The 27483-nt window shown below is 43.3% G+C and overlaps 2 protein-coding genes across 8 annotated transcripts in view; one reads left to right on the plus strand and one right to left on the minus strand.

Annotated features, from left to right (window-relative positions):
• The window catches only part of SQLE (squalene epoxidase), a 38720-nt gene extending 26383 nt beyond the window's left edge, over positions 1-12337 (minus strand). The window contains exons 1-2 of one of the 3 annotated variants that reach the window (XM_058179137.1): positions 12017-12337; positions 10574-11701 (exon numbers count right to left, since the gene is read on the minus strand). In XM_058179137.1, coding sequence (XP_058035120.1) covers positions 10574-10858 — 285 coding nt within the window. In that variant the 5' untranslated portion in view covers positions 10859-11701; positions 12017-12337. Of the gene's footprint in view, positions 1-1344; positions 3221-10573; positions 11702-12012 lie in introns of those variants that run through there. The other 2 variants (XM_058179136.1, XM_058179138.1) reach the window with 2 other exon arrangements.
• An 856-nt stretch (positions 12338-13193) lies between these two features.
• The window catches only part of BBS10 (Bardet-Biedl syndrome 10), an 87591-nt gene continuing 73301 nt past the window's right edge, over positions 13194-27483 (plus strand). For 4 of the 5 annotated variants that reach the window (XM_058176777.1, XM_058176776.1, XM_058176774.1 and 1 more), the window contains exons 1-3: positions 13194-13439; positions 23477-26190; positions 26769-27381. In XM_058176777.1, the coding sequence (XP_058032760.1) occupies positions 13249-13439; positions 23477-25427 (2142 nt within the window). In that variant the 5' untranslated portion in view covers positions 13194-13248 and the 3' untranslated portion in view covers positions 25428-26190; positions 26769-27381. Of the gene's footprint in view, positions 13440-14517; positions 14600-23476; positions 26191-26768; positions 27382-27483 lie in introns of all 5 variants that reach the window. The other variant, XM_058176778.1, reaches the window with a different exon arrangement.

The following is a 27483-nucleotide window of genomic DNA, read 5'->3' on the forward strand; positions in this document are numbered from 1 at the left end:
TAACATAGTGTAAGCCGCCCTGAGTCTTCGGAGAAGGGCGGGATATAAATACAAATTTAAAAAAAACTTAATGAGGTTGTGAAAAGAGCTCTCAACTGGGCATCCTCCAGGCACCCGTTCAATCCTTTCACAATCCAAAAACCCTTTGGTACTCCCAATACAATTGTAGTAGTGCAACAATTCTTTTAATGACCATTCAAAATTACAACGGCACTGAAAAAAAGTGACCTATGACAGTTTTTCACACTTAGGACTGTTGTAGCATCCCCATCATCACATCATTGAAATTCAGACGCTTGGCAACTGACTCATATTTATGATGGTTGCAATGTCCTGGGGTCATGTGATCACCGTTTTTGTCATTGTCTGACAAGCAAAGTCGACGAGGAAACCAGGCTCACTTATCAACCGTGTTATTAATTTAACAACCGCAGTGATTCGCTTAACAACTATGGCAAGAAAGGTAATAAATCGGAGCAAAATTCATTTAACAAATGTGCTCACTTAGCAACAGAAATTGTAGTTGTAAGTTGAGGACTACCTGTACTCAGACTCAGTTTAAAGCAGTCTAAATTCTGTGTCACACTTAACAGCTGTATCTGAGGGGGTATTCTGGCCATAACAAATTTGGATAACCACAACATCTACCCCACAACTTAAGGGCTTGTGCACCTGCATCAGGTAAAAAGAAGCAAGTATCTAAATGCAGCATATGCGGGACCACATCACTGCACATGTAAAGGCCATTTTTGGCATTTGGGTGCCAAGAAATGGAATGAGATACGAGAAACCAAGAAATAGTCTCTGATTTTGAACACTCAAGGGTCAGGAATTAAGATTTTTCAGAGCATCTGTACAACCGCATAGTAAAATTCTTGGCAATTTCCCCTCTTTTTTCTGGCGGCTCTTCAGGTTTAGAATTTCTACCCTCAGGTCAGTAGATAGTTTCAGATAATTCCAAATACCATTTTGTCAGATATATCTGTTTCAAAGTCTATTCTAGGTAAACTGGTTACATCAGAGTTCTAACATATTACCGGGCTTATCTTCCAGATATTTCTTCCTACTAGACTCTTATTTCCTCAAATAATTGCATAGTTACATAAATAGTCCTTGGGGCTATTTCATGCAAATAAGCAATGTTAGGCAGAGTGAAGGAAAGGAATAAGCAACAGTAAGTCGAAGAAAGTAAAGGCTTAAGATAATAAAAGGAGCTACAGCTGAAACTGGTTTATATCGCCATTTACTAAACCTCTACTTTTAATCTTGCAAACCACTTTTCCTTCCATCAAAGCCATAAGCAACATCGTACGCTGCCTCTTGTTTTTTTTTTCTAAACCTCACCTCTCTCACGGATCTTCGTTTTGCTCTGTTGTTCACCATCTGTGTACACCTTGCAATCTCACTCCATTTTTGTCGTCAAGTGCAAGTATCTTTCCATTAATTTTCAAATCTGCACTTCTCATGCAACACTCAGCCTATCTCAGATGAGCTGTAAATGGTTCAGGTTCTCAGTCAACAACGTGGCTTCATTTGCATAGCAAAGTTCATGCATATTCATCTTTCCAATCAACACAGTTCTAACACCATAAGGATTCCTTAAACTTCAACTGATAAATATATTAAATGGGAACATCATACATCCTTCTTTTCTTGCCTGCTTGGGATCAAACCATTTGCTAAGTGTTTCCTTCACTTTCAAATACCCTTCACTTCCGTCATATAAACACTTACCACACCCAGCAATCAAATTCAAGCTTCTTTGCTTTAACCTACTTTTTCTAAATCAGTATTTCTTAAACATTTTGCTCTCAGGACTTCCCACTTTTAAAAATTATAGAGGACTCTTAAAAGAGCTTTTATCAACATTTACTGTATTAAAAATGAAAATTGAAGCATTCACTGAGTATTTTTCTTTATTGAATCTTGTAAAAATAACAATATTAAATCCATTAGGTATTATCACAAATATTTTTCGTGAAAAAAACCCTGGTGGCAGCAGGTATGCAAGCCAGTGGTGAAATCCAAATTTTTTTTCCTACTGGTTCTGTGGGCGTGGCTTTGTGGGCATGGTGTGGCTTGGGGGCGTGGCAGGGGAAGGATACTGCAAAATCCCCATTCCCTCCCTACTCCTGAGGGAAGGATATTGCAAAATCTCCATTTCCACCCCACTCTGGGGCCAGCCAGAGGTGGTATTTGCTGGGTCTCCGAACTACTCAAAATTTCCGCTACTGGTTCTCCAAACTGCTCAAAATTTCCACTACTGGTTCTCCAAACTACTCAAAATTTGCGCTACCGGTTCCCTGAATTACTCAAAATTTCCACTACTGGTTCTCCAAACTGCTCAAAATTTCCACTACTGGTTCTCCGAACTACTCAAAATTTGCACTACCGGTTCCCTGAATTGCTCAAAATTTCCGCTACTGGTTCTCCGAACTGCTCAAAATTTCCACTATCGGTTCTCTAGAACCTGTCAGAACTTGTTGGATTTCACCCCGATGCAGGCCATCGAAAGGACACAGAGATAGGCAGGTGAGGAAATTCAAGAGCAGATATTTTTTCTTTCTTTCCTTGTCTTCATTAATTCATGCTCAATATTATAAACATTATTCTATACATTCCAAGTTACAATCTTTCTCCCGTACGGTCATCCACAAATGTGCCCATTTTAACTTCCATGGTTCACCCTGTCTTAGTCAAAGGCTTCCAAACAAGTGCTCCTTGACTTACGATGGCAATTCCATCATAAAGAGCAACTACTTCCCTTAGCTCCAGGCCCAGACAAGATAACTCCTTCTTGCTTAAAAGTCTGTGCTGACCAATTGGCCCCCATCTTCACCCCTACTTTCAATAAATCACTAGAGATGTGCTATGTTCCTTCTTGCTTCAAACGCTCTACAATCATCCCAGTGCCGAAAAAGCCCACCATCAAGGAACTGAATGACTACAGACCAGTTGCTTTAACATCTGTAGTCATGAAAAGCTTTGAAAGGCTAGTGTTTTCCTACTTGAAAACCATCACGGATCCGCTGTTAGACCCCTTGCAATTTGCATACCGAGCAAATAGATCAACAGATGATGCTGTTAATATGGCTCTGCACTACATCCTACAACATCTTGAGTCTCCAAAGACCTATGCAAGGGTCCTTTTTGTAGACTTTAGTTCAGCATTCAATACCATCATTCCAGACATTCTTCTAACTAAGCTAAACCAGCTACAGGTACCGGAACAGACTTGTAAGTGGATCACAAGCTTCCTAACAAACAGGAAGCAGCAGGTGAAGCTAAGCAAGATCACATCAAATACCTGTACAATTAGCACAGGGGCCCCCCAAGGCTGTGTGCTCTCCCCACTTCTCTTCTCTCTGTATACCAATGACTGCATCTCCAATGATCCATCTGTTAAGCTACTAAAGTTCGCAGATGACACAACAGTGATTGGTCTCATTCGAGACAATGACGAATCCGCATATAGACGAAAGGTCGAACAACTAGCCTTGTGGTGCAACCAAAACAATCTGGAACTGAACACACTCAAAACCATAGAAATGGTGGTAGACTTTAGGAGAAACCCTTCCATACTTCCACCTCTCACAATACTAGACAACAGTATCAACAGTAGAAACCTTCAAATTTCTAGGTTCTATCATATCGCAAGATCTAAAATGGACAGCTAACATCAAAAACATCATTAAAAAAGGACAGCAAGGAATGTTCTTTCTGCACCAACTCAGTAAGCTCAAACTGCCCAAGGAATTGCTGATTCAGTTCTACAGAGGAATTATTGAGTCTGTCATTTGCATCTCTATAATTGTCTGGTTCAGTTCTGCAACCCAACAAGAAAACACAGACTTCAGAGGATAATTAGAACTGCAGAAAAATAATTGCTACCAACCTGCCTTCCATTGAGGACCTGTATACTGCACGAATCAAGAAGAGGGCCGTGAAAATATTTACAGATCCCTCACATCCTGGACATAAACTGTTTCAACTCCTACCCTCAAAACAATGCTATAGAGCACTGCACACCAGAACAACTAGACCCAAGAACAGTTTTTCCCGAAGGCCATCACTCTGCTAAACAAATAATTCCCTCAACACTGTCAAACTATTTACTGAATCTGCACTACTATTAATCTTCCTCATCGTTCCCATCACCAATCTCTTTCCATTTATGACTGTATGACTATAACTTTTTGCTGGCAATCCTTATGATTTATATTGATATATTGACCATCAATTGTGTTGTAAATGTTGTACCTTGATGAACGTATCTTTTCTTTTATGTACACTGAGAGCATATGCACCAAGACAAATTCCTTGTGTGTCCAATCACACTTGGCCAATAAAAAATTCTATTCTATTCTATTCTATTCTATTCTATTCTATTCTATTCTATTCTATTCTATTCAATGGCAATCCTTGCAGTTCGAGTTGCCACATTAACCAAACCCCAGTCCTTAGATGAGGCAGTTTCCTGCCAGTTTCCCCACATCCAAAGTCAGTGGGGAAACTGTAAATCCCAAGCATGCAGGCAAGTAAATGGCTGCTGCTGAGTTGGGGGAGACCAGTGTGAGGGGAAAGGTTGTGGAGGGCACAAGGGGGTGCGCATGAGAACACACACTGGGGAGGGTGCACAGAAGTGCGAGGAAGGAATGGGAAGGGTGTGTGGAAATATGCAAGTGGCTGGGGTGGTCCAAACACAGAGGGACTGGGGGATGATGCATGGGTGGGAAAGATTTACCCAAACTTTGCTGCCAGCTTCCCCACTGACTTTCTGGGGAAGCCAGCAGGAAGGTTGCAAATGTTGATCACCTGATCATGGGGCAGTGCAACCAACTTTAAGGGTGAATCTGTTGACAAGCACAAGATGGCAATCATATGACCACGGGGATACTGGGACAGCCAAAACTCCAAGTACCAGTTGTAATGCCCAGTTGTTCAGTGCCATCGTAACTTTGAACAGTTGCTGAATGAATGGTTGTAGGTCAAGGACTACTTGTATAACATTTTAGTCAGATAGATAAAGAGCAGACTAGATTACAAGGTTTAAATCTATCAACGCACCATTCCCTGCTAACGGTAAGAGCACAGCCCTGATCAGTTTGACACATCTGGTTAGTGTACCACCTATGTCATTTACTCTAAAATACTCACACTACTCTATGTAAGCTAGAATCTCTAACCAAAGACAAATTGAACTTTTTTTTTTCCCCACTCAACAATTAGAAGGTACAAACAATTATCCTGGCAGATTCAAAATACAAGTGGCTGCACCTGGGACAACCAGTGGTAGACTAAATACATTGCATGTAAAAATACAATCTTTCCATAAATTCAAAAGCAACGAAAAATGTCTTCCTGCCCGTAGTGGGTTGCACATGCACGAGCGAACCGGTGGCAAACTAAATTGAAACCCACAACTGCTTCCTGCCCTAATTAATTTTCAGCACCTCAGATAAAAGTTATTTTGTTACTAACGTGTTTTGCAGACGGATGTGTTGTGTCTCGTCCAATCTCACCACAGCCGGGGCCTTCTTATCTGCTTCCGAACACGGAGGAATGTCCTAGTATGCCTCCCGGCCCCAGCCCTAGCTCCATGCCCAGACAGGCTGAAGAGGAGGAAATACCTCCAGCCCCCAGCTCTGGCTCCATGCCCAGGCAAACGGAACAACTAGACCCCTCCCCCTCCTCCACAGCATGTGAGCCTGAGGGAGGTCAATTGCCAACAGCTGCCCACCGGAGTGACCCTCACGTCAGAAGACTTGATAGGCGGAGGCAACAGAAGGAAGGGAGGGGCAGGCCTGGATAAGTGCTGAGTCATGGAGCCACACCCCATGGCCTATATAAAGGATCTGCTTTCTGGCATTCTCTGAGTCAGGCAAAGTCTAAACATATCTTGCTGAAGTCACTTTCTGGTCTCCTGCCTGCCCTGAGGACTTTGCTAGGACTTTGGCAGAGCTGCAGAGGCACGCCTGATTCAGATTTCCCTGACCCAGCCGTCAGCGGAGGAGTGGGACACGACAGGATGCGTGTTTGGTGTATCATACTGAAAAGCAGACTTCACTAATTATAAATTTACTGACTGATTTTTTACTTTAAAATGTGCTTGTTACAAATGGACTTAGAAAGTGCTTAATCATGAGAAACACATTTTTTATTTTTGCTTCCTTAGAAGTAGCAGATAAAACAAAACATTTGTAGGGATTGTCGAAGACCCTATTTTTTTTGGTTCTTATCCCAAGGCCTACAGGCTCTAAGAATTCATAAACGCTTCCTTTCTAGGTTCCCCACTTCACTAAGGCTGACCGAATGGAAAAAATCGTGGCTTTTGAGTTGGAAAATCTGTCTCAGATTTCATTCAAGTTTTAATTGTTCCATGGCCTTTGCACCCAATATAAAATATATTCAGTATTTCAAATTTTGTAACTATAGTCTAGTCCACAGATTCAGTGGCACGGTAGCCTAGAGGTGAAGACGCTCACCTCCCACTCGGGAGGTGGAGTATTCAATCCTAGGCAGCAGCAGATGTTTCTCTATCAGGGCGCAAAGAGAAAATATCTGCTGAGAACTCCGGGTAGGCATCAGGAAGGGCATCTGGCTAGTAAATGCTCAGCTCCGTTCAGTCACTCTGACTCCACCCTGATAAAAGGGATTACAAGGTCATTAAAAGAAAAAAAAAGTCTAGTCCAGCGGTTCTTAAAATTTTGATCCCGGGACCCCTTTACATTCTCAAAAATAAGTGAGGACTCCAAAGAGCTTTGGTTTATATGGGTTGTAGTTATCAATATTTACTACATGAACTGGAAAAGAGGTGATGTAGTTTCCCATCTTCAAAAAAGGGAAAAAAATTGATCCGGGAAACTACAGACCTATCAGCCTGATCTCAATACCAGGGAAGATTTTGGAAAAGATAATTAAGCAATGAATCAGTGAATGCTTAGAAGCTAATTCTATTACTTAGAAGCTTATTCTAAGTAATAACCAAAAACAAAACAAAGGTTTGTCAATAACAGATCATGCCAGATTTTTTTTTTTTTTTTGCATTTATATCCCGCCTTTCTCCGAAGACTCAGGGTGGCTTACACTATGTCAGTTTAATCTTACTGCATTCTTTGACAAAGTGACAAAATTAATGGACAAGAGGAATGCTGTCGATATAATTTTCTTGGACTTCAGTAAGGCATTTGATAAAGTAAACCATAACCTACTACTAGATAAAGTAAAACAGGTACATGAACCTCTGCTGCCCAAGAATTCTTCACTTAGAGGTATTGTGACAGTACAGGTAGTTACAGTCATAAGTGGGACCAGAATTTCTCTTGCTAAGCAAGATGGTTATTAAGTAAGCCATGCCCAATTTTATAACTTTTGCACAGTTGCTAAGCAAATCACTGCAGTTGTTACATAAATTTAGCAGTTGTTAAGTGAATCTAGTTTCCCCCATTAACTTTGTCAGAAAAGAAGCCAGCTGAAAAGGTCACAAATGGCGATCATATGACCCCAGGACACTGCAACCGTCGTAAATACATGCCAGTTGCCAAGTGCCCAAACTTTGGTCATGTGACCATGGATCTGCTGCAACACTCATAAAGTTGTTGTAATTATGAACAGTCATTAAACAAGTGGTTATAAGTCAAGGGGTACCTGTACATGGGACTTTCTGTTTCTCTAGCATTAACCAATTGGGCCAGCTTGCAATTCCCATCATCCATAACTAACAAACACAATGTATAATGAAAATTAGAAACCAAGAGATTGAGGGAAGGTTTATGTTAAATTAAGCGTGGAAATCACATTGTCTCTTCCATCCTTCTGCCTTCAAATATGTTGGGACAGCTTCTAGAGTTCCCAGCAACAATATTTTTTCCAAGAATTGTCATCCTAGGACTTAGGTGAGAAAATCACATTGGCTAGATTTAGATCAGGGGTGTCAAACTCGCGGCGTCACGGCACCGTCACATGACGTATCAGGACTTTTTTCCCCTTCGTTAAACTGGGCGGGCGGGGCCAGCACGTGATGCATCTGGCCCACGGGCCGCGAGTTTAACACACACCCCCAATTTAGATCCAAACACTGGTGGTGTTCAAGCACAAACATACACGGTTCATGTATGAACCCGCCTTGTTTCGGGTAACCCGTTCCCTCCTTCATCAAGTGGGACGGGATGACCCCTTACAGGGACGAGCTGAGGAGTTTAACGGTTATCTATACGATAAAATCGTTCAGCTTCGGGATAGTTTGGACCAAGATTGCGATGATCCAGCCGAGATGACAGAGACACGTCTTGTTGAGGTTATTTGGGATGAGTTTGATTCTGTGGCTCTCGAGGACGTGGACAGGTTGCTGGGGAGGTTACATGCAACTACATGTTTACTGGACCCGTGTCCTTCCTGGTTAGTGCTGACTGCTCAGGAAGTGACACGAGGCTGGATCCAGGGGATTATAAATGCTTCTTTGATGTAAGGGGTTTTCCCCGCCGCCTTGAAGGAGGCGGTGGTGAGACCTCTCCTCAAGAAGCCTTCCCTGGACCCAGCTATTTTGGGAAATTATCGTCCAGTCTCCAACCTTCGCTTTGTGGCGAAAGTTGTAGAGAGTGTGGTTGCATGGCAGCTTCCCCGGCACCTGGAGGAAGCTGTCTATCTAGACCCGTTCCAGTCCGGCTTCCGACCCGGTTATAGCATGGAGACGGCTTTGGTCGCGTTGGTGGATGACCTCTGGAGGGCCAGGGACAGGGGTTGTTCCTCTGCCTTGGTCCTATTAGATCTCTCAGCGGCTTTCGATACCATCGACCATGGTATCCTGCTGCGCCGGTTGGAGGGATTAGGAGTGGGGGGCACCGTTTATCGGTGGTTTTTCTCCTTATCTCTCTGACCGGTTGCAGACAGTGTTGACAGGGGGGCAGAGGTCGTCCTCGAGGCGCCTCACTTGTGGGGAGCCTCAGGGGTCGATTCTCTCGCCTACCCTGTTCAACATCTATATGAAACCGCTGGGTGAGGTCATCAGTGGGTTCGGGGTGAGTTATCATCTGTATGCTGATGATACTCAGCTGTACTTTTCCACCCCGGACCACCCCAACGAAGCGGTCGAAGTGCTGTCCCGGTGCCTGGAAGCTGTACGGGTCTGGATGGGGAGAAACAGACTCAAGCTCAATCCCTCCAAGACGGAGTGGCTGTGGATGCCGGCATCCCGGTACAGTCAGCTGCATCCGCAGCTGACTGTTGGGGGCGAGTTAGTGGCCCCAAAGGAGGTGGTTCGCCACTTGGGCGGGCTCCTGCGTGGGCGGCTGTCTTTTGATGAACAAAATAGGAGGGCTTTACCAAGTTCGCTTGGTTCGCCAGTTGCATCCCTTCCTTGACCGGGATGCCTTATGCATGGTCACTCACGCTCTGGTTACATCTAGGCTGGATTATTGCAATGCTCTCTACATGGGGCTGCCCTTGAGGTGCACCCAGAGGCTGCAGTTAGTCCAGAATGCGGCCGCGCTGAGTAGTAACGGAGCCGCCTGTGGCTCCCATGTGACATTGCTGCTCCGTAGCCTGCACTGGCTTCCTGTGGTCTTCGGTGCGCACTTCAAGATTTTGGTTAACATCTTTAAAGCGCTCCATGGCTTAGGACCGAGACCGCCTGCTGTTACCTTTTGCCTCCCACCGACCCGATGCCTCACAGAGAGGGTCTCCTCAGGGTGCCGTCCGCCAAACAGTGTCGGCTGGCAGCCCCCAGGAATAGGGCCTTCTCTGTGGGGGCAGTGATGCTCTGGAATGAACTTCCCCCTGGCCTGCGTCAAGTGCCTGATCTTCGGACCTTCCGTCGTGAGCTCAAAACATATTTATTCATTAAAGCGGGACTGGCATAATTAGCGATGAATTTTAATTGGGTTTTCTTAATATTTTAAAATTTTAAATCTAAATTTTTAATTATCAGCCTTTATAATTTGCTTTTTTTAAATGTTGTTTTAACTGTATATATTTCGTTTTATTTTGGCTGTACACCGCCCTGAGTCCTTCGGGAGAAGGGCGGTATAAAAATTTAATAAATAAATAAATAAATAAATAAATAAATAAATAAATAAATATAACCATAATTTACTGAATTGATACAATACATGATATTGAATGATAATTGAAAACACAACTAAGTTAAAATGTGATTACTTTGTGGCAAATTCAGCCAAGGGGATTTACTTGTAAGTAAATTTAAATAGGTAGTCTAGTACAGTAGCTGCTTTGTGTGCATAACTGAAATTTCAAAAGAATATGCCTGTTATTCCATAGTTGTAGCCCTCGTCCTAGCAAGCTGAAATAATTGGCTGGGATCTGAAATCCTAGAATTATATAACTGAGACACATTCTGTAAATTCAAGATAAAATTTCAAAGCTGAGTTTTTTATGTAATTTAACACTTCTGTAGCAGCAAAATCATCTAAAATCTGATGAGGTTTCTTCAATTTTAATTTTGCAGTAAAATTCATGAGAAGCCATCTGGAACACAGAAATCTGTAATAGTATTTTCACAGCCATCCTATGTATTTTATCCATCCCCAAATAAAAATAAATATAAAATAGAGCATACCTTCCTGGTCTTTGGCTGCAGTTTCTCCATGGAATCAGTGCGGGATTTAGTCCAGAAAAAGCCAACAAATGGCAAGGCAGCAAGGAAATTGGAAAACATTCCACAATGAGGTTGCTGCTTATTCTGCTGCTGGGGTCCCCACGATCGGTACCAATAAGAGAGCATCAAGCCAAGAGAAAAAAACACCATCGTGGAAATAAGCACCTCCTTGTTGGCATAACTCAGCAAATCTCCACATTTTTTGTAGACATAGATAAAGGAAGCAATGCCCAGAAAAGTCCACATTGTGAGTGCTCTGTTTTTATATGTCCAAAAATGTACAAAATTGCTTAAAAGATTTTATAAAGATCAACCAAAAAAAAAAAAGGCACGTATATGAAAAGTCAAAGCAGTCAGGAAACTTCAAGGCGTTTGCAGGAGCGCTGTCTTTCATGAAGAACCATTTTGTGACACAAAACTGTCCTACTCCACCCGGGATGCTAACCACAGTCTAACAAAACTACAGTATGCCATTTAGGGCACAGGTTTCCAACACTTGTTTTAGCAGAGGCTATGAAGAATACTGTCAAATACAGTTTTTCATCTTGCTTAAGAATAAAGAAGATTCTTGTTACATTTCCTAAATCAAAGGATAGTGTGAGGAAACCTAGCTTTCAAGGATCCCTAGTTTGGTCAAATAAGAACACAAAAGGTGTTTTTGACCCAGCATAAATAGAAAGCTAGAAACTTCTTCCACCACACATTCACTCAAAATGCCTTTGCGTATGTCCATAAACTGCAATTATGTATAAGACTCATTCACCCTATCCTACTGGTATTTATGTACCACACATTTGATTCAAAATTCCTTTTTGGTCACAAAACTCCCACACCAATATCTGAATGCAGATACTCTTGTCAAAATAATGGATGTACCTCGAGAAACAGTACCACTTATTTCTTATTCTTGAATAATTTATATATAAGTTTTACGGTGCCTGACCCTTCATCAAGAGTGGCAGCTAAAATAACCGGCCTGCCCCGTGCTTGTTTAAAAAACTAAACATCCAGTCAAGCCAGTATGAGAAAAGTGCTGCAGTCCATCCTGATGGGTTTTCCCCTTCTTCTTTCTAAATACTTGAAAAGATCCTGAAAGAAAAAAAGAGAATAGATTTAAAAACAAAAAAAAACAAAAGTAGAACGGCTGTCATTCAAACCAGGTGCGGGGGGGGGGGGGCGCAGCCCTTTGGCCACGATGGAAAGCATCAGGTTGGATTCCATAGATTCCCACCACTACCACCATTCCGGCTGGTCCCATCCAGGTTCCTGACCGTATGGGCTGGGGATGATGGAAAAGTAGTCCAAAGCTGGGGAGGGAGGGGAAAACAACCCCGCATTTATAGGGATGGAGAGGAAGCAAGCCCGCATAACGACCCAGACTTGTAGAGGGTTTTACATACCTACATCTACAGAAGGCTGAATGAGAGGACGAGGTGGGGGGGTTTCTCCAGCCTCCCCCGCCCTCACGTCTCCGATGCGCCCCCAAAAGCGCAAAAGGCGATTTGCGTCTTCTGTCCGTTGCTCCAGGATGAGGTTGCGCCCCCTTTTTTCTCCCCCCGCTCCAACCACCCCAAAACGGGAGAAGAAGAAGAAGGTGATTCTGGGTCCCTGGTCAAGGCTCGTCGTCTTCCTCCGTAAAGCTCGCCCCGGCTCCCAACCGGCTCCCCGCAACGATGGTGCGCCGGGCGGCCGAGGATGCTCCAAGGAGAAGCCGGCGAAGGATCGCGCTGCAGCGACCGCGGGAAGGAGGGGCAGCGCGGAGGCCATATGAGAAGAGGGGCGGGGTTTATGCTAATCACCCGCGCCTTTCCAAACTCCTCTGGCGCGCCGCGCTCTCCGGGGCTCAGCCCCGCCTGGCCAATCGGTGGCGCTATGCCGAGATGGCCTTATGAAGCTCCGGCCAATCGGAAGGGGAAGGAGGCGGGGTTAGCCGTTCCTCAGGAGCCTAGTGCGATGTGACGTTGTGAGCGCGCGAGCGGAGGGCTCTTTGGTTGCCGTGGGGACGGAGACTTCGCGCTGGGCATCCCCCCCCACCTCGAAACCCCTCAAAAGGGGCTTGAGCTTCACGGAGGGTGGGGATGCGCTCCTCCCGAGAATCGCCTCAGGGTATTTCGGGATTTCCTAAAAGATGTTCTTCCCCCAATATTCTTTAGAGGGGGGGTCTCCAACCTTGGCCACTTTTAAGCCTGGTGGAGTTCAACTCCCAGAATTCCCCAGCCAGCTTTGCTGGCTGGGGGATTCTGGGAGTTGAAGTCCACCAGGCTTAAAGTGGCCAAGGTTGGAGACCCCTGCTTTAGAGGAACGGGGAGGGGAGGCTGTTTACTGAAGCCATTCTCGAAAACGGCTCCTCCATAGTTGAGGAAAACCTTCCCCCTCACACACACAACGTTATTCCAGAGAAAGGGGCAAAGGTAGCCCTCGTTGCCTCAAACAGGAAGGCTTTGACTTCCTTCACGAGCAGCTACGCTCCGGCGAATTAAACGGGGGGTGGGGAGGGAGGAGAAAAAACGGTTTAAGCTCCACCAATCAACTCCGCCGAATGGTTCCAAATCCCACCAAAGACGAGCGCGGAGGGCGGTGACGTCACTGTCAGCGGGTCTCGCGCTTCGGCTGGACCAGGTCGGGCCGCCGTTGCCATGGCGACCGCGGCCCGCTTGGAGCTGGGGCGCTTGGCCCAGGAAGCCGCGGCCCTGGCGGGGGTCGTCCGCGGGTCTCTCGGCCCTCAAGGAGGACAGGTTCTGCTCACCCGCCCCACGGGGGAGGTCCTGCTTTCCCGAGACGGACGGCGGGTGCTGGAGGCCCTGAATGTGGACTCGCCAACCGCCAGGTACCCGCTTTCGGGTCGAACTTTTTTTTTTTCAGTAACAGAGTTGGAAGGGACCTTGGAGGGCATCTAGTCCAGGGGTCACCAACCTTTCGGACGTCAAGGACCACTAAATTCATAATTTTAAATCCCGCGGACCACTAATAAGATCTGCCTAATGACTGGCTGGGTGGCCGTGGCCAACTCAAATGTCACTCATATCGAGGGGTGCCTTGTTAGCCTCTATTTGCCCCTCTTCTTCCCACCTGGGCTCCTTAGGGCCCCAGCAGGAAGCAGGAATCGGAGCTAAGAGAAAGAGTTGGCAAAACAGCTCAGTTCAACTTGGATCTGACCGAGAAGGAAGCTCAGTAGAAGCACCTCATTGAGGACTAGGAGCATAGGCTTTCCAAGCTGAGGGAAAACCTGTGGGAGTGCAAAGCCAGGTACAGGCGCCTGGAGGCTCAGTGGGCTGAGATGATCAGCCAGTTCCAGGCCATGGTGCAGTTCCACTGGAACAAGGTCCTCCGGTTCTTCGCCACCAGTGGCACTTCCCTTCAGCCTTCACCCAAAGCCCTGCACCAGGAGGCTGAAGCAGACCCCAAGTTGGAATTTCTGCCCCCCTCTGACCCACACAAAAAGACCCCAAAGGGGGAGACTCTCTGCAGCAACACAAACATTCATTGCACACATCTGTCCCAGGGGCCGTAGTTTCAGGACCCCTGATTTAGTGCAATATAAAAAACGCCAAAAAAATTTCTGTGGACCACCAAAATTTTCTCGCGGACCACCAGTGGGCCACGGACCACCAGTTGTGACTGCTAATCTAGTTCAACCCCCTGCTCACGCAGGAGACCTATACTAGGGATTGGAACCGCCAAACTGCCAACCTTTCTGGTCGACAAGCTCAGCATCTTAGCCACCTAGTAAAGTTCTCTTTGCAGCCCATGGCGGAGCAGAGAGCTGCCTGGCCTGGGGCTTGGCTGAGCATAGTACAAGAACAGGAGACGGCGAGGCTTATTTATTATTGACAAATTCCTTGTGTGTCCAATCACACTTGGCCAATAAAAAAATTCTATTCTATTCTATTCTATTCTTGTATCAGTGATAGATCGTCCAGTTCTGAAGCTAACAGTCTCCTCCTAAAATAGAATGTGGTATTATAACTCCCCACAAATAAAATACAGGTAATCCTCAATTTACAATAGTTCATTTAGTGACTGTTACAGTGGCTCTGAAAAAAAGGACGACAGTTTTTCACACGGTCATTGAAGCTTCCCCATGGTCACAGGATCAAAATTCAGATGCTTGGCAGCTGGTTCATATTTATGACGGTTGCAGTGTCCCAGGAGTCATGTGATTCCTTTTTGTGACTTTCTAACAAGTCAAGTCAATGGGGAAGCCAGATTCACTTAACAACCATGTTACTAATTTAGCACGTGCAGGGATTCCCTTAAAAACTGTCAGGAAAGGTTGTAAAATGAAGCAAAACTCACTTAACAGTTTCACTTAGCAACAAAAAATTTGGGCTCAATTGTGGTCATAAGTTGAGGACTATCTGTAAAACCCAAACGGTCGTAAAAATATCAAAATAAACAAGTACAAAACAAGTACAAAAGCCATGCAGTGGTGAACTCCACCTTCAGGCATAGTGTGCCCCCCTCCAGAAAAGTTTTGTCAGATTTCCCGAAGTTCAGGAAGGTTAGAAAGATCTGATCTTTTCAGGATTTCAACTTCCTAGTTGGAAAGTGTGGGGAGGAAAGATACAGAAAAAGTTCCATCAGAAGGCAGTTGAGTAAGGATGGAGCCAAGAGTGAGTTGATCCAGAGAATACCCATAGCAGGTTAAATGATCAGATCAAAGTCATGTAGGGCCACCAAAGTGAAACTTGTTATCTTGAATCTTGCCAGAAGCCATTGGATAGTGCCAAGTATCTCCCATCTCTGCCTGGGATAGTATTTCCAAATGTTTTTTATGGACAACTCTATAGAACTCACTACTGTAAACCAATTGGGAGATGATTAGGGTGTGAGAGATTGTGAGCAAGGCTTCCCGATCCAAGAATGGCCACTGTTGACATACTAGGTTTAACTTTGCAAAAGCCCTTCTTGTGAGAGTTGCCTTCTGATCAAGCAAGACCTGAATTTGGAAGTGGAGAGTCCCTCTTTTGGCTGTAACTGCACCTTCAAGGCGGAGAAGAGCATCTGTAAGAAAATATCCCCCATTCCAGTCCACCCACGATGGTCTAGAATATGGGTGACAAATTCACTGCATCACGTTGCTGTCACGTGACGTTTCACGGTGATTTTCCCAATCACGGAGCTAGGGTGGGCATGGCCTGCGTATGACAGCCCTGATCTAGGAAGATACTATGCCCAGTGGCATTGAAAGTTGTTGAGAGTTCAAATAGGACCAGGGAAATTGCTCTTCCCTCATCCTGTTTTGAAATGTGTAGCACCTGAAGGTCAGCGGATGCTGAGCCTTCCTTTCTCCTACGCTTTGTATCACAAACTATGATTTAAAAATGATTCTAGTTAAGCCAAAACCAGGCAAATCATTTTTGCAGCATTGTTGTTATTTTAGTTTCAGCTGAGTTCTGAACCAGAATTGGCTAACCACATTTTATCCTCTCCTGTGATGCAAACCTGGGACTAGATTAATGATATGTCTCATGGCATGCAAATGAAATGTTTGCCTATTAATTGAATTTGCTTCACTCGTCCTTCTCAGTCACATAGGAATCATTTTTAGTATGCAACCCAAGTATATATTAAAGTACACTATATTCTCTATAAAACTTATTTTTATGTGTTTGAACATGGTTATGCCATGCAACCTAGAAAGTTTAGCTGAGTAAATTGATTAACTGAATCACAATAAATATGCTGTGTGAACTAGGAGTTCACACACATTTAGTGTCTTGTTTGAGCATCATTTTACACTGTTCCTGTGCTGCTCCAATCATACATACAAAGCCATAAACTCATACAATCGCAATAGAAAAATAGGATTAATAAACCCAGGTAGTAATATATTTTATTTATTTATATTCCATATTTCTTAACCGCCCTTTGCCTTGGAGGCAGACCTTTGGGAAGATTGCTTCACACCAATGAGAAAAGAATATTTTCAATAAACAAAGGCTTTTTGTTTTTATATTCTTTATTAATAGAAATATATATATATAACTCAAAACTGAATCATCAGCAGTAATGTTATCTAGTTAGGTAATAAAAGTCTGTGAATAAAAAATAAGCTCAGAGCGCCAAGGACTTCACAATTCTTCATTAATTTTTATTTTTACCACTCTCATGGAGATATATAGATCTAAAATACATTATTCTGCCTCCAAAGATGGAAAGAAAGATGAGATTTATCACTACATGATGAAAAAGCCATTGAGCAATATAACATGTACTCACACAAACTAATCCTTCCTGCTCAAAAGCAGGAATGGACAATGTTGTCACACAAGATCCAGCTCTAGAGACTGAGCTGACCTAAAAGTAATTTCACCATCTCTACTTACAAGGTACAGGTTAACCTCTTCCTTTCTCATGGAGAAAGCTTAATACTAGGTTTAGCTATTACCTATAATTTAATGCTTGCCGGAGGCAAAAATTGTAAGAGCTTGCTATTTTTTCTTAGTCATCTTTTTTAACTAAAGCAAAAGACTCCAAATGTATGTGTGTATCAATTTATTTATTTATTTATTAAATTTATATGCTTTCTATCAAGCGACTCTGGGCTAATATAGAAAATATTTTCTTAAAACAGTGTCGAACTATATAGTATTGTTTATTTATTTCCTTAATATAATTTATAGCTGCTTAATTCCATAGGACTTTAGATAGCATTCAAATATGAATAATAAAAATTAATGTATTATAGTAAAAAAAAAAACTAGTTTACCACACTAGCCGCTTTGAAGCTATTTAAAGACCTGGAAATGCCTGCAACTGGAACACAAAGTCCCTCCTGTACATTATATATTTGATTGAGGACTTTGCAGTATTGTCATTGCTGCTATTGTTTCTACCTACCAGAACAGCCTTTGGGCTGCATACAGTATGTCACAGATGTGAGTACACCCCCTCACATTTTGTAAATATTTAACTATATTTTTTTCATGTGGCAACACTGAAGAAATGACACTTGGCTACAATGTAAAGTAGTGAGTATACAGTTTGTATAACAGTGTAAATGTGCTGTCCCCTCAAAATAATGCAACACGCAGCCATTAATGTCTAAACTGCTGGCAACAAAAGTGAGTACACCCCTAAGTGATAATGTCCAAATGAGGCCCAAAGTGTCAATATTTTGTGTGGCCACCGTTATTTTCCAGCATTGCCTTAACCCTCTTGGGCATAGAGTTCACCGGAGCTTCACAGGTTGCCACTGGACTCTTCTTTCACTCCTCCATGATGACGTCACGGAACTGGTGGATGTTAGAGACCTTGCACACCTTCCGTTTCAGGATGCCCCACAGATGCTCAATAGGGTTTAGGTCTGGACATATGCTTGGCCAGTCCATCACCTTTACCTTCAGTTTCTTTAGCAAGGCAGTGATCGTTTTGGAGTTATGTTTGGAGTCGTTATGTTGGAATACTGCCCTGCAGCCCAGTCTCCGAAGGGAGGGGATCATGCTCTGCTTCAGTAGGTCACAGTACATGTTGGCATTCATGGTTCCCTCAATGAACTGTAGCTCCCCAGTGCTGCCAACACTCGTGCAGCCCCAGACCATGACATTCCTACCACCATGCTTCACTTGTCTTTGTACTCCTCACCTGGTTGCCGCCACACACGTTTGACACCAAATGAACCAAATAAGTTTATCTTGGTCTCAACGGACCACAGGACATGATTCTAGGAATCCATGTCCTAGGTTTGCTTATCTGCAGCAAACCGTTTGCGGGCTTTCTTGTGCATCATCTTTAGAAGAGGCTTTTTTTTTTATTTGCATTTATATCCCGCCCTTCTCCGAAGACTCAGGGTGGCTTACACTATGTCAAGCAATAGTCTTCATCCATTTGTATATTATATACAAAGTCAACTTATTGCCCCCAACAATCTGGGTCCTCATTTTACCTACCTTATAAAGGATGGAAAGCTGAATCAACCTTGGGCCTGGTGGGACTTGTACCTGCAGTAATTGCAAGCAGCTGCTGTTAATAACAGACTGTCTTAGCAGTCTGAACCACACAGACCCGCTTCCTTCTGGGCCAACAGCGTTGCAGACCAATTTGATGCAGTGTGCGGCATATGGTCTGAGCACTGACAGGCTGACCCCCCCACCCCTTCAACCTCTGCAGCAATGCTGACAGCACTCATACATCTATTTCCCAAAGCCAACCTCTGGATATGACTCTGAGCACAGGCACTCAACTTCTTTGGTCGACCATGGTGAGGCCTGTTCTGAGTGGAACCTGTCCTGTTAAACCGCTGTATGGTTTTGTCCACCATGCTGCAGCTCAGTTTCAGGGTCTTGGCAATCTTATAGCCTAGGCCCTAGACCATCTTTATATAGAGCAACAATTCATTTTTTCAGATCCTCAGAGAGTTCATTGCCATGTTGAACTTCCAGGGACCAATATGAGAGAGTGAGAGCGATAACACCAAATTTAACACACCTGCTCCCCCTTCACATCTGAGACTTTGTAACACTAATACATCACATAACACCAGGGAGGGAAAACAGGTATTTGGAAAGTTGGGCCCTATTTGGACATTATCACCTAGGGGTGTACTTTTGTTGCCAGGAGTGTAAACATTAATGGCTGCGTGTTGCATTATTTTGAGGGGACAGCACATTTACACTGTTATACAAGTTATACTTATATATATTTATACTCACTACTTTACATTGTAGTCAAGTGTCATTTCTTCAGTGTTGTCACATGAAATATACTTAAATATTTACAAAATGTGAGGGGGTGTATTCACTTCTGTGACATACTGTGTCACAGTATACTACACCAAAGCAGTCTAGGAAATAATGCTTCCCAGGATGCTAATAATTGTTGCCAAATATTTGATTCCCTGCTTTCCCAATCCCTCTCTTCTGTTTTGAATGAAATCTTATATTTAAATTCTTATTTAATTATTCAACAACTCCTCAAGATCTGTTTTTCTGCATAGTCTCTGGTAGTTCCAAACAAAACAGTCTTTTCAAAGTGTCTTGGCGATGTTTCGACGAATTCTCATTCGTCATCTTCAGGCTTCAGCTTCGTGCTTCTGGGAGCAATGTGTGACTGCAGCTGTTGAGCCATTGGGTTTCCTGTAGACTATTTTTCATAGGTCCTGGTCAGATGGTGGATTTCCTCCCCGTAGAGGTGCAATATTTGTTTTCTGAGGTACAACAATGTTAACAACCAACTTCCCTTCCTGGATGTCTTAGTCTACAGGAAACCCAATGGCTCCCTAGGACACACCATCTACCAGAAGAAAACACACACAAACTGCTATCTGCACGCACTCTCACACCACCACCCAGCACAGATCAACTCCGTAGCCAAGACACTCATCTCCAGAACAAAATGCTTAGCTGACGAACAACACCTAAAAACCGAACTACACAATCTCACTAACGTACTAACATCCAATGGATTCCAAAGAAATAAGATTACCAAGCTAATCCAAAAAGAACCCCCCAGTAAAATCCAAGACAGAGAACACGAAAACGGCACAGCCCTCCTCCCATATGTAAAAGGCACCACAGACAGAATCAGCAAGATCCTCCACAAACACAACATCAAGACAGCATTCTGCACAAGCCGAAAAATATCCACCATCCTAAGAAACCCCAAAGACAAAATTGAGTTAGAAAATCAAGGAGTATATGAAATCCCATGCACCGCCTGCCCCACCACATACATCGGACAAACCAACAGAAGAATAAGTGCACGCATTGAAGAACACAAGAACTCAGTCAAAAAAGAGGAACCAACTTCTTCCCTGGTCCAACACCTTAAAGTCACAGGACATGATACTGACTTTAAAAAGACCAGAACTATCGCCAAAACTGAACACTTTAACAACAGAATAATCAGAGAAGCCATTGAGATAGAAAAACACCCCCACAGCATGAACAAACGAGATGATACCTCCCACCTACTAGCCATTTGGAAACCCGCCCTTATTGACAAACGAGTCCCTAACACGAAGAATGACACCAGACCCACACTCACGAGGTCCACACAGGATGTCACCACCGCACATCCACCCAGAAAGCAGACCCAAACCCACACTGATCATGAAGCACGACCAAGGACCAGAAGACCACAGCTGCAACATTAGCCATTTCAAACCCCTCCAATCCATACATCCAGCAGACTGACACCCACTATGAAGATGTAGCATGACCACGAAGTCAAACAACAGCAATGCAGCTCACCAGCTCAAATCCCCCTGCAAGACAGAGTAAACTGAGCACAACCAAGCCCCCACCCAAACATACCCCCAGCCAATCAGAGCACAACCCCCCCCCCCGTCCAATCAGAGCACAGCCAGGCTCCCACCCAATCAGTTCAATCCCCCACTAGCAGTTAAAAGGAAGAAACAGCTGCGATCACACATGGCTCCCAGAAGCACGAAGCTGAAGCCTGAAGATGACGAATGAGACTTCGTCGAAACGTTGCCAAGACACTTCCAATTTTACACGGGAGAAAACCCGAACAACCAAAGACCTACATACAAACACCCGTGAAAACCTCAGAAAACATATATATGACACTTCCAATTTTACGAGGGAGAAAACCCGAACAACCAAAGACCTACATACAAACACCCGTGAAAACCTCAGAAAACATATATATGACACTTCCAATTTTACGCGGGAGAAAACCCGAATAACCAAAGACCTACATATATATATATATATATATATATATGTATATATATATGTATATATGTATATATGTATATATATAATATTATTATATTGATGAACGTATACCTTGATGAACGTATCTTTTCTTTTATGTACACTGAGAGCATATGCACCAAGACAAATTCCTTGTGTGTCCAATCACACTTGGCCAATAAAATTCTATATGTAGGTCTTTGGTTATTCGGGTTTTCTCCTGCGTAAAATTGGAAGTGTCATATATATATGTTTTCTGAGGTTTTCACGGGTGTTTGTATGTAGGTCTTTGGTTGTTCGGGTTTTCTCCCGTGTAAAATTGGAAGTGTCTTGGCGACGTTTCGACGAAGTCTCATTCGTCATCTTCAGGCTTCAGCTTCGTGCTTCTGGGAGCAATGTGTGATCGCAGCTGTTTCTTCCTTTTAACTGCTAGTGGGGTTTGAACTGATTGGGTGGGAGCTTGGCTGTGCTCTGATTGGATGGGGGTTTTTCTGTGCTCTGATTGGCTGGGGGTGTGTCCTGTGTTGGTGGGGGCTTGGTTGTGCTCAGTCTAGTCTGTGCTGCAGGGGGATTTGAGCTGGTGAGCTGCATAGCTGTTGTTTGGCTTTGTGGTCGTGCTACATCTTCATAGTTGGAAGTCAGTCTGCTGCATGAATGGATTGGAGGGGTTTGAAATGGCTAATGTTGCAGCTGCGGTCTGGCTTCTGGTCCTTGGTCGTGCTTCATGATCAGTGTGGGTTTGGGTCTGCTTTCTGGGTGGATGTGCGGTGGTGACATCCTGTGTGGACCTTGTGAGTGTGGGTCTGGTGTCATTCCTCATGTTAGGGACTCGTTTGTCAATAAGGGCAGGTTTCCAAATGGCTGGTAGGCGGGAGGTGTCATCTCGTTTGTTCATGCTGTGTGGGCGTTTTTCTATCTCAATGGCTTCTCTGATTATTCTGTTGTTAAAGTGTTCAGTTTTGGCGATAGTTCTGGTCTTTTTAAAGTCAATATCATGTCCTGTGACTTTAAAGTGTTGGACCAGGGAAGAAGTTGGTTCCTCTTTTTTGAATGAGTTCTTGTGTTCTTCAATGCGTGCACTTATTCTTCTGTTGGTTTGTCCAATGTATGTGGTGGGGCAGGCGGTGCATGGGATTTCATATACTCCTTGATTTTCTAACTCAATTTTGTCTTTGGGGTTTCTTAGCATGGTGGATATTTTTCTGTTTGTGCAGAATGCTGTCTTGATGTTGTGTTTGTGGAGGATCTTGCTGATTCTGTCTGTGGTGCCTTTTATATATGGGAGGAGGGCTGTGCCGTTTTCTTGTTCTCTGTCTTGGATTTTAGTGGGGGGTTCTTTTTGGATTAGCTTGGTAATCTTATTTGTTTGGAATCCATTGGATGTGGATTCCAAAATAAAAGCCTCCCCCATCAGCGAAGAAATCCAACAAAGAATCATTCCCAGAGAGAAATCATCCAGATGCCCTAAGCTCTATGGCCTCCCCAAGATACACAAAGAAGGAACCCCACTCAGACCCATAGTCAGCTCCATAGGCTCACCTCTACAAAACCTAGCCAAATTTCTAGGGACCAGAAGACCGCAGCTGCCAGAAGACCGCAGGACCAGAAGACCGCAGCTGCAGGACCAGAAGACCGCAGCTGCAACATTAGCCATTTCAAACCCCTCCAATCCATACATCCAGCAGACTGACACCCACTATGAAGATGTAGCACGATCACGAAGTCAAACAACAGCTATGCAGCTCACCAGCTCAAATCCCCCTGCAGCACAGACTAGACTGAGCACAACCAAGCCCCCACCAACACAGGACACACCCCCATCCAATCAGAGCACAGAAAAACCCCCATCCAATCAGAGCACAGCCAAGCTCCCACCCAATCAGTTCAAACCCCCACTAGCAGTTAAAAGGAAGAAACAGCTGCGATCACACATTGCTCCCAGAAGCACGAAGCTGAAGCCTGAAGATGACGAATGAGACTTCGTCGAAACGTCGCCAAGACACTTCCAATTTTACACGGGAGAAAACCCGAACAACCAAAGACCTTTATACAAACACCCGTGAAAACCTCAGAAAACAAATATATAAATATATATATATGGGCCTGTCTTTTGGACAGAAATTGGAGAGTTTTAGATACTTTAGATGTTTGAAATAAACAGTTTTTTAAGTTTACAATTGTTTTTTTTCTTTGGTTTTGACAGAATTATGATAGGATGCATTTCTACACACTGCAATTTGTTTGGAGATGGCGCTAAAACCTTTATCATTCTACTCTCTGATTTACTACGACAGTTTGAAAAATTTAATAGAAGAGATCAAGAGAAATATTGCAGTTTGAAACACATTTCCCAGTTTCTTGTGAAGATCCAAACAAACATCCTTGACCATATAATGACACAGGACCTTAAGAAACATTTTTGGTCAATCTTTTCTGCTTCTGAATCAGATACAAGACGGAATATGGAGTTAGTGCTAGAACCTTATTTTTGTGGGAAAGTAGGAAGTAATAGACAAACATTTCTAACTCATTTGACATGCGATTTCTACTTCAAAGTCACAGCAGGTAAAAACCAGAAAGAGGCATTATACTTGGTGAATGAATGTTTTGCAGAACTGCATACCACTGTGACAGGCCTTCCTTTTTCAGATTCCAGGATCCTAGATGGCTTACTACTTCACCGAGACTTTGCCATCTACTGTCCTGCAGATGGTGATAAAAGAATTATAATAATAACAGAACCTATTCACTCCTCTCTATCTGAGTTGGGTATAGAAGTTGTCGTAACTGCTGAGGGTCAATTCAAGGCATCAGAAACCTGGATTACAAAAAGAACTAAAACCCTTCTACAGCATATGCAAGATAATGACATCAAAGTAATACTATCAGGTGTAAAACAGCATGATATTGTTCATCGCTACGGCAAAAATAATGGCATATCTATTGTAGATTGCTTGTTAACAGAGGAAATCTCTCTTATTTGCAAGATTACCGGAATTTCACCTTTCAAACCGTCTTTGGATAATATTAGCCATGAAATCACTCAAACGGCTGTAGCCAAATTTTGCCAGCCCTTCCACCTTGGAACCAAAAGGTTTGTTCACATTGGCTTTGCGAAAACCTCTACCATCCAGCTTTATTGTGTAATTCTCTGTGGACCAGTGCATGGAGTTACGGAGCAACATGCTTCTGCTTTTCGTGAAGCATTCAAAATGCTACAGCAAATGTTTACAGCAATTCATCTTCCTCCGAATTGTGACTCAGAATTGGAAAATCACAATCTTCTGAATAGCCTGAATAAAACTCAGCAACATTCACCTCCCCATCAGCCATTATTTCAGGAACACGATGATTGGAGAAAACTTGAAACCAACACCAAGCATCTTACACCTTGTGGGCTTAAAATGGAGAAACACTCTGCATCTTTTTCTGTAGTAGATAAAAAGTTACTGCATTCATCCAGTTATAATTCTTCAGCCATAGTCATGCCTTCTTTTGATTTGATGCATGGCATTAAGAGCTCATTATTCCAGAAAAGGGACGATGACTTAGTTGGCTGTCAAATAGCTTCTTTAAAACCCAAATTTCAAAAAGAAAGGTTGCAAATGACTGAGCATGAACTTCTTGAAGATAAACAGCCTGCTTTTAATTTTAATACAGTCAATAAAAATGTACAGCTGCAAGTTAGTACTGCCAGTTGTGCCAGGCTGCTTAAAGATGAGGAGAACGATCAAAGGGGTAATCAGAATTACTCTGACTCTTGCATAGAAGTGGGATCAGTTCTGCCAGTAGGAGGGCTCTTTGAAATCCTATTACATTACTATCTATCTAACCATGCAAAACAATGCCAGTCGTCCAATATATCCATCATTTGTTCTATTCTTGCTGATGTATTGCTAAGTATTCCAAAAACACTCTGCATGACACAAAAAAGGAATGCCTTTCCTCAGCTCTGTCTCCAAGTTACCCGTGCCCTCAAAAGCAATAAGGAGCTTTTGCCAAATCAAAAGCTTCTAGAATCAATTTCTTGTAAATATCACTTAGTAGCTTCAGTGCTTCAGTGTGCAGCTCAGTTGCTTAGTGTTGACTTAATCATTAGCATTAAAAGGCTACCACAGAAAGCTGAAGAGAGTGATTCAGAGGTTGATGGGTAAAAAGTCTGATTACTTTTTTTCTTTTCTCCCCTAATTCTTAACAAAAGGACCTCAAAGGAGAAGAAAGAGAAATAATACCATATAACCATATTATTCTTCCTTCTTCAGCTTTCTGATTTCTAGCAAGGACTTCAAAATAATCAGCTTTTGTGAGAAGTATATCAAGGCTTATTTACACTGCCTCAAATTCCATGCAGTGTGTATGCAACTGTGCATATGTATATCAAGAACAAATCTGAACTGTGGGGCATTAGATACTCAACACAAGTATCAATGACAGAGAAAAGATGTCTTTACCTACACACTTGAGAGAATGCATTGACAAAAAGAGAGAGGCCATAATGATTACGTTTTCCCTGAAGGACCAGTAGGAACTAGTGGTTTCTTATAAATGCAGCCTTTATTACTTTGCAGGTGGGTGTTAAACATATCAACTCTGTATTTGTTCAGTTTATTTACACATTAAATCTGTAATCATGGTTTCTTCTAGGTGCTGGAAATAGTGTCCATATCTCCCTACTTTTTTCAAACAAGAAATTTTGTGAGGTAGGTTTGACTGAGAGAATGTGACTGGCCACAAGTCACACAAGGATTGGTCACATCTACTACAGTTTTATTCAATTATAAGCTCTTCTAAATAAGAAGCGCCCGGTTAAATAACCTGGCTAGATGGCTCAGTGGCTAAGACGCTGAGCTTGTGGATCAGAAAGGTCGGCAGTTCAGTGATTCGAATCACTAGTATAGGTCTTCTGCGTGAGCAGAGGTGTTGTGACCCAGGTTCCTGGACCCGGACTCCTGGACTCGGATGATTCAGAAAGTGAGGGAGAAGACCTGGCCAGCCCTGCTTCTCTTGAGCCCTTTCCCTCCCTGGCACCCACTCAAAGGGATGGGGAGGGGCCGGCACAGCCTGATTCCATGGAGCCTCCTTCTGATTTGGCAACGCCCCAAGAACAGTTTTGGAGCGATGCAAGGTCACGTAGACGTAATCGCCGTGCGCAGCAGCGGAAGAGTTGGGACAAAGCCAAGTCATAATTGTCATGCAGTGACATCTGCAGAGACTATAAATAGGAGGCGGGACTTCCTGGTTTTTTGTCTTGGACAAAGTAATGAGTTGGCGCGAGCTAATGAATTGGCGCGAGCTAACTATTTCAATGGAGGAAAGAATATATTCGTGAGTAATTCTGGCCTTATCTATAATTTCCTCGTTATCTCCAGAAACTTGGCAGGCCCGTGGGTAGACGTGGCCAGGACATGTATCTATGTAAATAAAAGGGAAAAAAAAGGAAGGCCTCTGACGGACTCTTTGCTGGGAGTATTGGGGGAAGGGAAACAGAACAAGAGGGTTGGACTAGATGACCTCCAAAGTCCCTTCCAACTCCGTTACTGCTATTATTACTAAATATATTTGATTGTTTCTTGGCTGTGAAGAAATCAAAGTTCCCCATTCCCATAGCATTGAATCTTCCAAGTTATTCCGAATCTGTTTTGGCTGGGAAAGCATTCAGTGTGGGTAGTGCAGGAGTGACATTGCTGGGAAAATGTTGATTAGTCTGAATGCGATAACCCTAAGCAAGATTTCTCTGGTTCTCTGACCTTGAGGAAGCTTAAAACAGGGAAAGCTAGATTTTCTTTTTCATAATTTCTGAAAATTTAGTATTGCAAAATGTTACTTCTTTATAAGGAACCACTTCTAGAAATATTTGTCCTTCAGGGAAAATATAATCATTACTGCCTCCCCCACCCCCACCCCCAATGAATTCTCTCAGTGTGCAAAGGTAGGGACATCTTTTACCTGCCACTGACTCTCATCTGGTTGGGTTGATTTTGTGTTTTTCTGCAAAAGTAGGAGATCATGAGAAATTGAACTATGAAATGGCAGCAAATACTTATGAAAACCAGACTGCATCTAATACCAGAATTATAGAGAAAGGGTTGGTGGCATGGATTAATCACTGTGAGTAACCTTTTTTAGCATAAACCTGTTCATAGAGCATATTAAAGCATGAGTAACTGAACCGTGATTCACCTGGTTGCATGGATTTAAATACATACTGAG

Source organism: Ahaetulla prasina, chromosome 3 (genome assembly GCF_028640845.1).
Source record: "Ahaetulla prasina isolate Xishuangbanna chromosome 3, ASM2864084v1, whole genome shotgun sequence".
In the NCBI taxonomy this organism is placed as follows: Eukaryota; Metazoa; Chordata; class Lepidosauria; order Squamata; family Colubridae; genus Ahaetulla; species Ahaetulla prasina.